Genomic DNA, 14,377 nt, shown 5'->3' with positions numbered 1-14,377 from the left:
TCTGGCAACTTCCATTGTCCAGCATGATTTTGGTGAGCCAGATGTCTAACTAAAGACAGAATTATTTTCCTACTACAGATTGGGCCTCTGTAGTCCAGCACTCCTTGGTCTGGCAAGATTTTAGTTAGCCAAATGTCCATTTACCACAGGTGTTGACAAGTTTTTTTTTCCCAGTCTCATAATGACTGTTTACAGCAACCAGTCCTAGCTCTCAGTAATCTGTGCTGATATTTAGCTCTAATTTACTCCTAAATGTTTCTTAGGAGCCCAGTAAGCAGTAGAAGTGTTGGTAGCATTGCTAGACAATATACTTACTACTTTAGGGATGTTAAATTGATGACTCTTAATACATTTAAAAAGCAGAGGTGCAGCGTCTGTAACAGAGCATGAGCTGGGAATCAGCTAATTCCTGGCTTGCGCCTGGTCCCAGTTACATCTCTGCCTCCTCTGCCCCCAACAGTTCTGGGGGGGAACCAGATTTTAATTCGACCCCCCCCCCCCCCCCCAGCATTGGCTCCTGCTCTCCCCACTCTGCTACCTCTCTCTGATAGGCAGTAGGGGGAGGAGGGAAGCAATGGTTATCGGGTAGTCAGCTAGTTCCTTAACTCTATGCTACTTGTTGTTGTTGTTGTTGTTAGCCATAAGTTAATAAACATAAACCTTTGAGCTTTTACTCACTTCCTTACTTTGTACAATTAACACCAAATATATCATTATTAACAAGAACAAAACCTCTCCTTCATTGTCCAGCTCTACTTCTGCTGTCTTATCCTTTGCTTAACTCTTCACCTTGTCATTCTTTATTTCTCCATTATGTGCCTTTGAACTGTATGCTTTCAGTAGATATTCAGATAAATCTTCTCTGTTCACTTCTTTTAGATCCTTTTGAAGAGGGTCTCCTCATTTACTGTTTTCAACACAACTATTTGATCCATTCTCTTTTCACCAATTATATTTCCTTTCATTTTTTTCTGCTTGATACGTTCTCTTCAGTACATTAGTACATTTTATTTTCCTCTAAATCCATTCTCTAGTAGTGTCTGCTCTCATATACTCAATTCTATTTTTTTTGCTTCTTCTGACCTGAAACCGTTTGTTTTTTCTCATTTTTTTCTCACTACTTCTACTTTTAGTCTACTGTTCTTTTTTTGTTACCTCACCTTATCCCAGCTTCAGTTCATCTGCTAATTCTCTCCTCCTTTTCTAACAATTTTGTCCAGCTGAGCCATTTCTGAGCCCATCCTCTGGCTTTAGCGACTTTTCTCTCCCGTTGACTGTTCCCTTCATCAAATGGTATTCCATGCTGCTGAATTGCAGATGTAGGCCTTAATAGCACCTTAGTAACTCAAAACTGCAGCAAGTGCTAGTGCTGGGACCAGGTTTAGAACATAATTTGTTCAGAACATCTTCCTTTGTAGGTTATTACAGTCTTCATTGATAATGTGTTGACATTCAAAATCTATATGAGCAGAGGAATTTCTATAATCAGAGCATAGTTAGGAACCATCATGCACAGGTGGTGGGACTAGACTTATTGGATAGTTGAGGCAGCTACTCAACTACTCACATTTTCTCTCTTCCCCCCACCCCCTTACTGCCTCTGTTTCAGAGGCAGCAAGAGGGGAGCAGGAGCCAGTGTTGGGGGAGCCAGCTTAAAAGAGGCAGCAGCAGTGGAGGGACAGGAGAGGCTGCTGCGAAGCAGTCTTTGTTCAGTGGGCCCAGACCAGGACTGCTGGGCTCTGCATTTTAAATGTGGTAGGAACCGCCCGGCTATTACTACATTTAAAAGGCAGAGCTGCAATGGAGGTAGATTCTAGACTGAGCGCCTTCCTTACCGACTAATTGTGTAGCTGGTATAAATTGTATTGACTACACAATTAGCCAGTTGCCTGCCTCTTAACATTCTTAATGCAATGTTGATGTTTTCATACATTATTTTTTCATATCTTATAATTTGCAGCAGACTGACTAGGGGAAACTCGGGGTTTGTCAAGTTAACTATTTTTACATTTGCTTTTTATATTGATATCTTTGGGGAAGGTGTTAGGAATTTTTGAGTGAAATTTAACTTCAGACTGGCAAGTCTTTATCTTCTGTGTTAATACTCAAGAAGCATTAATATATATATTTTTTTCTTTTAAGCCATCTTTCTTTTTGCAGTTTGCTTACTGGCACAACAGAATCTGCAACCTGCTAGAATAGTTGAATGCACTCCAGCTGGGGATGGAGGTGGGTGTGAGGGGTTCTGATAACAGGAAAGAGAGTGAGATAAATATGATAGCAAGAGGTAGTATGTGATCTTTGTAGTTTGGAGTGAAAAGAGTGCAATGGTAAGCACAAACCTGAAATATCAATAAAGAGGAGAATGAGTTGGCTAGACAGAGCTATAAATATGAAGAACCTCATTTTAACTTTGCCTACTCTTCCCAACTACATTGTGCTACAGGCAGTCCCCGGGTTACGTACAAGATAGGGACTGTAGGTTTGTTCTTAAGTTGAATCTGTATGTAAGTCGGAACTGGCGTCCAGATTCAGCTGCTGCTGAAACTGACCGCCAGTTCTGACTTACATACAGATTCAACTTAAGAACCCCAAGTCCCCAAGTCAGCTGCTGCTGAAACTGATCAGTGTCTGATTCCAGGAAGCCCGGGACAGAGCACCTGTGCCTCGGACTTCCTGTAGTCAGCGCTGGTCAGTTTCAGCAGCAGCTAACTCGGGGACGCCTGGGGCAGAGCAGCTGGGGTGCTGCCGGGTTGGTCCAGTAGTGCCCAGAGCGGCGCTGCGGGACCAACTGGCAGCGCCCCAGCTGCTCTGCCCCAGGGTCCACAACAAAAGCCTGGTCTGCTGGGGGGGGCACACTAGCTTCGCGCCCTCCCCCCCCCCCCAGCAGACCAGGGACACAGGGAGCAAAGCCGCAGCGGCGGGGTGCCGTGCCTCTGAGGCTTTGCTCTGGCACGGGACCCGTCGCGGCTGCGGCTTTGCTCCCGATGTCCCTGGTCTGCTGGAGACGGTCCCCAGCAGACCAGGGGCAGGGAGCAGCTTTTCTTGCCCCGGAGGTCGAGGTGGCGGACCGCTGCCTGCGAGCTCCGGGGCGAGAGAGCCCCGTTCGTAAGTGTGGATCCGACATAAGTCGGATCCGCATAAGTTGGGGATTGCCTGTATTGTCAAAACAGGCCCCTAGGAAAGTGTGGGGCTGTGCCTCAGTTTACCATATTTTGCTTTTAAAACATTTGAAAAAGAACTCAGCCAAAGCATAAGGACTTTCACTTTTCACTCAAAGTAGGAACATTTTAAAAGTGGTGGCTAGAGACAGCATGATCTACCAAACTGAAATACATGTAAACTAGATAGAAATGGTTCTAAAAGCAAGTTTAAAATCCATTTATATTTTATTCAGGGTGCCATAGCGACCTAATTGTTATCTTAATGATTTTTTGTAAAATAGTTATAGAATTATGAATTTCTTGCTAACCAGCAAAGTAGGTTGCTTTAAAAAGCTTCTCAAAATCTATGTCCAATTTTTTTCTAGGGTGAAAGGTTCTGATGCATCATGGAAGAATGACCAAGAACCACCACCTGAGGTAAGTTTTAGTGGATCACTTGGTTTTCACTTTGAATTTGCCTTTAGTGTCTGTGTATCTCAGTTAGGGATGCAAAAATCCTGTTTAAGATTTTAACTGGTTAAATGATATGTTTAATTGGTTGACTGGCTTGCTGCTCTGGGCTGGGGCTGCTCTAGCAGGGCAGGGTCCACCATACTATAATGCTTATGGCAATGCTTATCGGATAACTGGTTAATCAAGTACCCCTTTATATTTTAATCTCATCCTGGGTTTGACATGGTTTGGGCTACCTCCAAAATATAGACTTACTGTAGCCTGTTACAACAGCTTGGTCCACTCTTGCTTCTTGTCTATAGCCAAGAAAGCAGACAAATGATATCACACATTTTTGCAGTGATTTCATATTTTTGTACTCACCTTGTATGTAATTCATTGGCCATCACTGCTGTTAGTAGCAGGTTGAGGTCTGGACACATGTTCTGGGATGCTGATAGGGGAAGAAGAATGGTCTCCTTTTTTCCCCTCCTGGTAATAAGGTGTCAAATTAACAAGCTGTTATAGCCTGTTATAAATTCCACCTGTGATTGCACTGTGTTGGCAGGATTTATTGATGATTAAAACAAACTGGCAAATGCAATCCTAACAGGGTCAGATTGGGGCAAAGCTGTGTTTGTGTGTTTCATTTGACACCTTGAACTCTTGTTAGAGCATTGGCTTCTACTGTTACTTTGACAAAACATGCTTAGCTTTGTTCCTCCTCCTTTAACTTTGGATACTAGAATATCTCCTCTTTGAGGGAGTTGGTATTTATATTGTACAAGAACTACAGGAGATAAGATCAAGCATCTGCTCTTTGGGTTTGGTTCCTTCAATTAAGGAGAGACCTTTTACTCCTCCTTTCCGTTATCATAGTAGCATCTGCAGTAATTTTCAGCTTTGTTTGTCATCAGATCAAATACATCAACAGCATCAGCAGGGTATGTCGTTCCAGAGTCCGAACAAAGTGTGTGTGTGTGTGTGTGTGTGTGTAAATTATTACTAGCAAAGGCGCACTAGTAAGCTACATTTAGTGCAGGGCCAAATAGATGTTAAATGCCTTTGTCCCAGAAGATGGTCTGACCTGGAAACCACCATATCTGTCACCGGCAGATTTTTCCAGTCCGAAATAAACACAGATTCCAATATCCAATTTAAGAGAGATGTATTGTATACAACAGATAACAGCATAAGAATAAACCCAGAACAGAACACTGTAAAAGAAAACCAACCCCTCACCCTCTGAAATAATAGGGAATAGCACAGTTAACAAGAGAACATAAACTATACTCAGTCTGTCTAAGATGGAGGCGACAGCTGAGGCTCAGGACCCGCTACTCGTTGGCTGCTTGACAGCCTCAAAGAAGGAACACTGAGGAGTCCAAATGTGTTACTCTGTGGACGCAGGTAGCTGTGGTCCACCGTACTGGGCAATCACCACAGTGGTGGGCCAAAGCATCCTGTGAGCAGCTGGAGATAGTGATCCGTCCCACAGTAGATCCCGGGCCTTCACTACGGTCTCAGGAACGGCAGGCTGCTGTAGTAGTGAGGCAGATGAACAAACCGAACCAAACAAATGAGCGGAGATGGAACAGAACCCAATCTCCTCTGGAGCTTGAGTTTATAAAGGTCCCAAAGCAGGAAAACCACTGGAGTGTCTCTAGTGCACAAAATGGTGTTGGGTGCAAACAAATCAGTGCTGGGTGCAGATCTTCGCACTGTGTGCAACACTGTGGTGCAGTGTGCACAGCCATGTGCAGATGTTAAGTTTTGTCGGCAAAAGTGTCTCTGTTCCTTTGGGTTCCATTTTAAATGTCCTTCAGTCCATAAACTCCATTTTGAGTTCTTATGTCCTTATAATTATAATGTCCCAGATCTTGATTTACAATTGACAGGCAACAAAATCAAGGCCTAAATTTAGCCAGGACTATTCAACAGGTGGCCCGTGGGCCACATGTGGGCCGCAGCCCATTTCTTTGTGGCCCATAGTGCAGTTTGGGTTTATACAGGGCTCAACATGCAGAAAGCAGGTGGGAGTCAGAACAAAAAAGTAGTCAATATAATGGTCTTCTGTTGGTATGTGTTTTAATAGTTAAATCGCGGATTGTCATTGCTCATTGAAAGTGCTGTGATGGGTGGACATTGGGTAAATATTGTATTTTTATTATCAGTAGAACTGACTTAAATAGGGCCTGTGTGTTGTGTAGTTTTGCCTTTTCCCATCAGCGTGAAATAAGCTATTTGCGTGTCTATGCAATCACACTTAAGTTGCAGCCCTCGGCATGTGCTGAGAGTATCATTTTGGGCCTCAGAGCTTCCTGAGTTGAGTAGCCCTGATCTAAGCAGTCTGCTACCTTGCCGCCATTTTGTTGCACACCAAACGTGAGATGTGATGTGAAAATTAAGGAACTGAGACCAGAACCAGGTATAACAGCAGGGTTCCTTCATTTCCTCAGCTGGGGATAGCTAAACCATTTTATCAGCAAACTAAAGAAATATATCTTAGACGTTATAGAAAAGACCTATGCCATTCAGTTTGTAAAACTTTTTCTTCTGCCCTTCTCTTCAAACTGTCTCATGAGGCCATTCTATTTTAGAAGTTTAGTTACTTTGACTTCCGTAGGGAAGGTAACCAAATACCTGAGGGGTCAGAAGTTTTATTGAATTTGCTTTACTGTACAGAAGAATAGTGTTTTATCCAATTTTAGAGCTAAAATACCAGAACTATTCAGAAGTTTCAGTTCTGTATGTTAACTCTTGTCTCCATAATCTCTTCACTTTCTGTCATGGATTGGTTCATGACTCTCAGTTTAAGGGACACTTCTCCATAAATTTATTGAACCGTATTATTGTGGTAGCAAAATGACATTTCTAGGATAAGGTGCTGCTCTTTGGCCTGCCTGCAGCATCAAGAGTTTTTGCAAAATTCTTCTCTGAGATAGCAGTTCAATTGAGAATTCAGGATATTTCTGTTTACTCCTATTTTGATTGGCCATTTGCAAGGATCTACTAAGCCACGTTACTTTTATAATCACCCTTTTCTCAAACATGGGACAACTGCTGAATGTTAGTCAAATCTCTCTCCAACTCACAATCTTGTTCTTAAGACTTCTTTTTTGGACTCAGTAGCATGGAGAGCCTTTGTATCAGAGGACAGAAATTTAAAATTATGTGCATTCAGATGTGTCATTCAGATACTAATCTTTCTTTGGATCTTATGACAGCTACTAATTACAAGATTTCATTTACATGCCTCACAGTGAGACCAGTACAGTATTAGATGTCTTGAGTATACAGACCAAATCTAGACACACTTCAAATATTATTTACTGTGCCTTGAAATATTTTGGACAAATTGATGTGGTAGTCATTCTCAGAGGTGTGCAGCACCATCTCCTGTAACTGCTGATAGTAGCTTGTGTCACTCATCCTAGACAGACTGGAGTATAGTTTATGATAGTAGCTTGTCACTTTTTAAATCTCAGAACAGGTAAAGATCTACCACTCCCCCGCCCCTTCCTTGAAGCCCCGCCCTCTCTATTCTCCCCCTGTCCATCACTTGCTATCCCCAACCCTTACACACTCTGATCAACAGTTTATTTTTAAATTATGCGATATATAAAATTAAAATCACGTGTTTATAGTTATGAAAGAAATGGTCTGTTTTTATTCATGCTATGTAAATCTAAAATGAAGCATTTATAATTAAACATTTATAATTAAACATAACTAATACTGGTCTTAAATTCCAAATGCTGTATAGCCAAGCTAAATCGTAAAATAAATGATACAGAGGTATTGAATGCGTTAGAATACTGGTAAATTGTCATTGAAGATCTATATTATTTAAAAGAAAGAAGTGTTTTCTTCCTACCAGTCCAGTGTTCAGCAAGCAGAGTTCTTGGCCACCAGATAGTTTTAAAATTTACTATTGTTAAACTTCTGTTTTAGAAATGTGTATATTTTTATATTCTATACTTGTGGATTGCAGACTATAGTAAGAGGCATCAAGTTAAAATGTATTGTGGGTTTTTTATTGTTTTTTGTTTTTGTTTTGCTGTTTAGTGCTATTCACAAAAAATTCTGTATGTATTGGATTATTTTTCAACTTGATTTGTTACAATGAGTACTTAACAAGCAATCTGTCCTCTGTGTAAATGGTTACTTTTTCATTACTGCCTTTAGGCAGCTGAATAATTAGAAGGATCTGATTTTTAAAGGCACTTAGGTGCCCATTGATTTCAAAGTGTCTGGCCCAAGTTTTAAAGGTATTTAGGCACCTATATGCTTTTTTATTTTTCATCTGTATTAATAGTTAGTAGCTAGGGATTTGTTGGGCTGAGGAAGAGAGAAATTAATGTTTTTCCACCCCTTGATATGAGAATTTATGGTATGTGCTATGTTAGAGATTCACTTATTCTGCACAAGGGTCTAAAATCTTTATTAAGGCAAAATGCTCAGGAAAGTGGTGATTAATTACGTTGAAGTAAAAAGGTCATCAGAACAATCTCATCAGTTACCTCCTAAGCTAGACGATACGTCAACCTCCCTTTATTACACAAACTTATTTATAATTTTCTTTTCCTATATGTTAGCCTCTAATTTCCATGTTAATTTTCCTCCTGTTAGTAAAGTCTTAAGCTTTGTCTACACTAACAAGATTTGTAGTCAAAAACTGCCTTTACTCATCAAAACAGTGAGTGTGCAAACTGCAATACAACTTTTGTCGAGGAAGAATGTACACTTTCAGTGACAAACTTGCACTCCTGTAGGAGACTAGGGATGTGAAAACCCATTTAATCAGTTAACAGCTGGGCTGGAGTGGCCACCTGTCTGGGTGGGCTCAGCCGGGCTGGAGAAGCTCTCCTTACCCCCCATGCATAGTGTGGTGGCCATGACCAGGCCTTTTAATGCTGTAGGCTGCTCTAGCCAGACTGGGTCCACCGCTGGTGGGAGCTGCTCAGGCCAGGCTTCTGGTTAACCAGTAACAGGTTAACCACTGACATCCCTGCAAGATACTTTTTTCGTTCCTCTTCGCTTTATTGTGGAGCAAGAGCCAGTATAGACAGTGCTGTTTGTTGTGTCTACAGAGCTGTGTTCCACTAGTATCGCACAATGCCTGCCCCAATTGCTCTTCTGAGGCATTTGATCTCTGCTGCCCTGCAGGCATACGGTCCTCTTACTTCATGGAACTTTGAAAGATCTGACTGCTGTGTGTGTTGCTCCCTTTTGGGAACAAACATAGAACAAATGATTGTACTGCTTCTGTTCCGCCCTGCACTAGGAACACAGCAGCAGGCAGAGTGCTGCTTCAGTGGGAGGAGGAATGGACATCTGTTCTGCTTTCACATTCCACAAAAGGAGAACTTATAGCAGTTGAGGAGGCTGTGGGAGAATTCAGAGGGAATCTCAAGATGTGATCAGCTCTGCCTTCTCACAACACTGCACTCAGATACATACCCACAATATATTGTTCATAGTGGTGCTCTTGGGTGTGGACATGATCTGTCAACATAGGAAGCAAGTGTGAACACCCTCTGGTGACTTTGTTTTGTAGAGTTTTGGATGTCGATTTAAGTTTTGTCAACCAAACTTGGGTAGTGTAGACCTAGCCTTAGAGTTACTTCAAGCTGGTCTTTTTCTAGCTTTCTTAGTAACTTAATCTGTTTTCTCTTTTTAACAATATCACTGCAATTTCTTACACATGCACTGTTCTATTTGTTCTTACACACTTAAGCACTGGCTCCTAAATTTTCATGCAGAGCCGCAGTGGTGATAGTTGCCAGACCCAGCACAAGCCGTTACTGAGTGTTTGCAGTGTTACCCTTATCGATTAATTGTGTAGTCGACAACATTTTTGTCAACTACATGATTAATGAATTACATGCTTCTTAACATCCCTACTTCTAATAAATAAAGATCTATTACAGGCAGCATTGAGTAGCTACTGACAACACTACATGTAGGTTTATATACACATATTATCACATCCCAAAAACTAAGTTAAGAAAATTGCTGTTGAAAGTTAAGTATTTTGTCAGGCAAATTAAGAATTCAGAAGCTAGGAAATGATAGAATTATGGTTATGCATCTCTAATTTAGATCCTTTGTACATGTGCATTATGATACAATTTGTAGTAACTTGACCACACTATTTTCCAAAGGACCTCTGTAAGGCATTCTAACAGTTAAAATGTTTACTTTTAGGTTTATAACAACTTTTTGGTGATTTATCTAATATCTTTTTGTAATTTTCTAAGGCCTTAGATTTCAGTGATGATGAAATGGAGAGACAGGCAAAACAGAAGAAAAAGAAACCTCAGAATCAAGAAAGAAAGAAACCCAGATCAGAAATGAATGAATCAAGTGAGTAAATACCATACAGAAAATAAAAATGTTCTAACTTCTGCCTTTCAAATCACATCTGAAAAGCAGTGATCAATTTTTCTTTGCATTTCATACTTCTTTAATATTGGGACTTCAGTACAATTTATCAAACATATCAATTTTTTTAAAAGTTGTAATTAAACTCATGAGGGCATCTCCCTTAAATTTGGAATATTTGATACAGATGAGCACTAAGTTTTGAGGAGTTTTTTGCTAAATGATCACCTTTTTCTCTGCAGCTATACATCACTTATAAAGTATTAGTGATATGTATGATGAATTTTCTAAATTGTCACTTCACCTACTATTCAATAATGGAAAAAGTATTGGATAAAGTATTGGGCTTGTTGAAACATGACTAGGGATGGAATTCATTTCTTTGCCCCAAGATGACAAGGGCTATGAATATAGTGAGGGCAGCTATGACAAACTCTTGTTGAGAAAAATTACACAATTCAGTCTATTTTCATTGCGTTTTACAGATCAGTATTATATTCTCACCAATTTTGGTCTATTGATTTTCAGTTCTACTTTTTTTTATTTGATTTTGATTTTTTAATACTGTCACTAAATTATATCAGGCCTTGTTATTGGTACTAATTAAGTCTATTTTGCTTCTGTACCATTTTCTATTAACATCTGTTTTTTTTATTCTGACTTCATATGAACATATTCACTTTTTTTAATACAGTTGAGCTTGTAACTATCTGGTAGGCTTAGCTATTACAACAATAGGTATGTCCCTAGATGACTAATGCTGAATCTTGTGAATATTTTATGACCAAATACATCCTGATAATTTTTCTTTCAGTGGCATGGTGAGTTTAAGGGTCTTTTTAATGCACATGCTTTTTAAACGATCTTCCATTGTGAATCAAAATATATTTAATTAACACTCTGTGGCTTGTGTGTTATCATAAAATCAAAATCCTAATTAAGTCACTTCTGTGTTTACTCTGATAAACTAAATAATTTAGAATTAACCTTTGATACCACAGTAAAACTCCAGTGGTCCGGCATCCTGATGGAACCCGGAAGTGCTCCGGGCAGCTGGACAATTGGAGCTGCTCTGCTCCGGGCTTCCCCGAGTCAGCAGCTGGTTAGTTTCAGCAGTGGCTGACTTGGGGAAGTCTGGGGCAGAGCAGCTGGAGTGTTGTCGGGTTGGTCCCGCAGCGCCGAGGGGAGCATGCCCCCCACTCCACCCCAGACTCCTCATAGCCCCCTCTTCCAATAGTCTGGCATATCTGATAATCCGGCATCCCCTGGGTCCTAAAGGTACCAGATTATCGGAAGTTTACTGTACTTTGCAAAAGACATGCAACATTTAAATGGTGAAATCAAGATTTGTTATATTGTGATTGATAAATTGCATAGTCAGTTGCTTGACCACACTTAGGTTTGGAATGAAGTGTATGAGATCAAATAGTTAATGTTAGTCAGGTTTACTGCTTGTACAGGATAGTATAAGAGGAAAGTTTCTAGTGTCCAGGAACCTGTTCCGTGCAATGTTGTTAAATTTAACATAGATACAAGGGATGCCCCCAAAGTTGCATGTTTTAGTTAGGCATTTTTATCATCCTATTAATACTGCAACTTACAAAACTTTGTACATCTCACTAATATCCAATCTACCAGTACGTCCCAGTTCTTCAAATTCTTGTTCTGTACTTATCCTTGTTTTGAGTGCTAGTATTCCGGATACTAGTTCATGGAGATGCCTCCGCAGCTTGTAGTAGGACAGAACATTAATGTATTCTGGGACATTTCCTGTGTTGAAGCTCAAGTCAGCTTTGGCATTATCAAATGTTATAGCATACTTAGCCTAAGTCAAAACAGGCACTGTAACTGACAGAAATATATATAAATATATAATATGAGAGAGCCCTGCATATGTAGGTCAACTAAGAAGCCAAAAGATAGATCAATATGATTTGATTTGACAGTTTGTTTATATAAATGATAGAGGGAAAATTATTGGGTTTTTAATAAGCTTTTTCAGCTGAATTAAAATCTGAAAACTCTTGCACAGAATCAGATCACTAATTTTATATCTTCAGTTTTACATTTTTTGTACTCATAACAAACGCTTACATTTTATTGCAAAGAAAACTTTTGGGTGAGTTATTTATGTTATGGGTATCCCTGAGTAAATAATCCAATAAGTACACATGGAGGAGGAAGGTGTAAAAGTTGACATTTTAATTTTCATTCTTTCAAATCTTAGAGCCACTAAACTATTTCAGCATTGTTCCAAAACAAACACCCTCCCCATGAATGGAGTTCATTTAACAGTTTACAAATGGTAACTTATTGGTCATTTAATGAAATGTATTTACTAATTTCAGATATTCAGAAGATCTCTTAAAGTTCAAATGTGTATTTTTTCTTTATTTTTAAAACACTAAATCAGCTGATAAACACTAAACACAGCATAATCCTTGCTTTGAGTTTGAATACAGTTTGCATATTTTTATTCATATACTGTTAAGTATTAGGCTTTTTTAGGAGGAGTAGACCACCTCTTGTGAGACCGTTAGAGTAAGCTATTTTATAGTCAAAGTTCTAGAAACTGAATATTAATAGAATAAGAAATAGTAATTCTGTGGATTTTTTTTTTTAAGGCAAGAGTAATGGAGTTCAGAATCAACCTGTGCAACAGCCTACTTCAAATTATTCAAGAGGATATTGTGGCAGAGAATTTAACTCTGGCTTCTCAAGGGATAGATTTACTCATCCATCTGTTCATCCGAGCTTTTCAAGACCACAGCTAAGACCTCCACACTCGTACTCTTCAGATCACAGGATACACCAAGAATCTGCAATGTTTCCACAGCCTCTCAGACACGGAAATCCTATGATGCCACAATATCCCTTTCCTCCTCCAGGATTTGGACCTGTTGGTAATGAGATGCATCACTTTCCACCCCCAAATCTAAACATGACGTGGACAAGGCCCAGTCTGCTCTCTAATCTGTATAATCCACCATTCCTATTCCCGCCGCCGCCGCCGCCACCACCACCACCACCACCACCACCACCACCACCTGCTTCTTCAAATGGTCAGTTTGAAACTCATAAGTATTTTCATGACTGAGTACAGTGAGCTGCATATACTGGAAACCATGTCTTTCCATCCAGAAACACATTTATAAGTAAAAGAACAGAACAAATCTGAAGTTCTAATGCTAAATAGGTACAACCTTCTGCAGCGATATCAAACATGCAAAGACTGCCTTTTTTGATAAACCCATCTTTAAAAAAACTGAAATATACTGAATGCTGATTTAACTTGATAATGTGTAGTGTTTGAAGTATCCCAAGTATTAATAAACATTATTTTTACTTTGCAACCGCCTATATGCATTTTTGTAGCAACTTTTGAGCTAGCATTTATATAAAGTATCTGATGGGGGTATGAGAGAAAATATTTGCTCTTGAGATAAAAAATAAGGATATATCGACATGGATAGCAAGATGATTGGTCCAAAAAATTTTATGAAAACAAATATAAGTTGTCGTATCTTAACTGAAGATATCATTTCTCTATTTGTTGAGAAAAATTACACAATTCATTCTATTTTCATCACGTTTTACAGATCAGCATTATATTCTTTCTAAAGAAGGCTTTGAGAGATATTGCAACCGCATGCAATATCTCGAGTGACCGTATTGTGTTAAGTTTATGAATGGTTTGTGTCACTATGGACCAGGGATTCTGTATAGCTCTACTGCAAGAGTGTTACCACAGCTCCTCAGAAATAAAAAATAGTGGGAGGGTGATTAAGGAAAATCAGTCAAGTTGTAAACGCTTCTAGAGAATTATCAGTCTCTGTGGAGGTATGTGCTGGTTCAAACTGGGTTTTTCCAAAAAGCAATAAAAGCTTTTGGTATGAAAACGATGAGTTCATAATGTCAATGGGCTTGCTTCCTGATTCAGCAAATGGACAGGGCCTCTGTCTACATGGGGCCCCAACAGTTGTGGAAGGATTGGAAAGACTTTGACTCCCTAGGAGCCCATAAAACAGATGTCTCTTGATATGCTTTTAGCATGTGTGCAGGAACACTTGTTTTTGTTTCTCTGTAATGCTTTTATCACCAGAATAAATATACTTTGCTTTTTGCAAGCTGGTTGTTAAAACAGATGTATGCACTTGTTGTCCCTGAAGAAAGGGTAACCACAGATGATAACCACAGTCAGACTTTCTAGGGAAATCACTTTGCAGAGGGACTGCAAGTCTGAAAACTTAGTGGGTGTCCTCAAGGGAGCCCAGGATGGGAAGAGGGCAAACTGCAGTTAACTCTGAAGCTATGACAGGTTAATCTCTGTCTTGTAAACATATATTGAGCCAAATTTTTCTCCCTGTGCATGAAATAATTGTAAATCTTGAGTA

At 39.7% G+C, this 14,377-nt stretch overlaps 1 protein-coding gene across 2 annotated transcripts in view; it reads left to right on the top strand.

Moving 5' to 3' along the window:
- NAF1 (nuclear assembly factor 1 ribonucleoprotein) overlaps positions 1-13,336 on the top strand; it is a 35,372-nt gene extending 22,036 nt beyond the window's left edge. For both annotated transcript variants that reach the window (XM_075930145.1, XM_075930144.1), the window contains exons 6-8: positions 3,530-3,581; positions 9,860-9,965; positions 12,608-13,336. In XM_075930145.1, the coding sequence (XP_075786260.1) occupies positions 3,530-3,581; positions 9,860-9,965; positions 12,608-13,080 (631 nt within the window). In that variant the 3' untranslated portion in view covers positions 13,081-13,336. The remainder of the gene's footprint in view (positions 1-3,529; positions 3,582-9,859; positions 9,966-12,607) is intronic.
- The last annotated feature ends 1,041 nt before the right edge of the window (positions 13,337-14,377 follow it).

This window comes from Pelodiscus sinensis, chromosome 5 (genome assembly GCF_049634645.1).
Source record: "Pelodiscus sinensis isolate JC-2024 chromosome 5, ASM4963464v1, whole genome shotgun sequence".
Taxonomy (NCBI): domain Eukaryota; kingdom Metazoa; phylum Chordata; order Testudines; family Trionychidae; genus Pelodiscus; species Pelodiscus sinensis.
The sequence above is the reverse complement of the archived record's forward strand: the minus strand, read 5'-3'. Positions and strand labels throughout refer to the sequence as shown.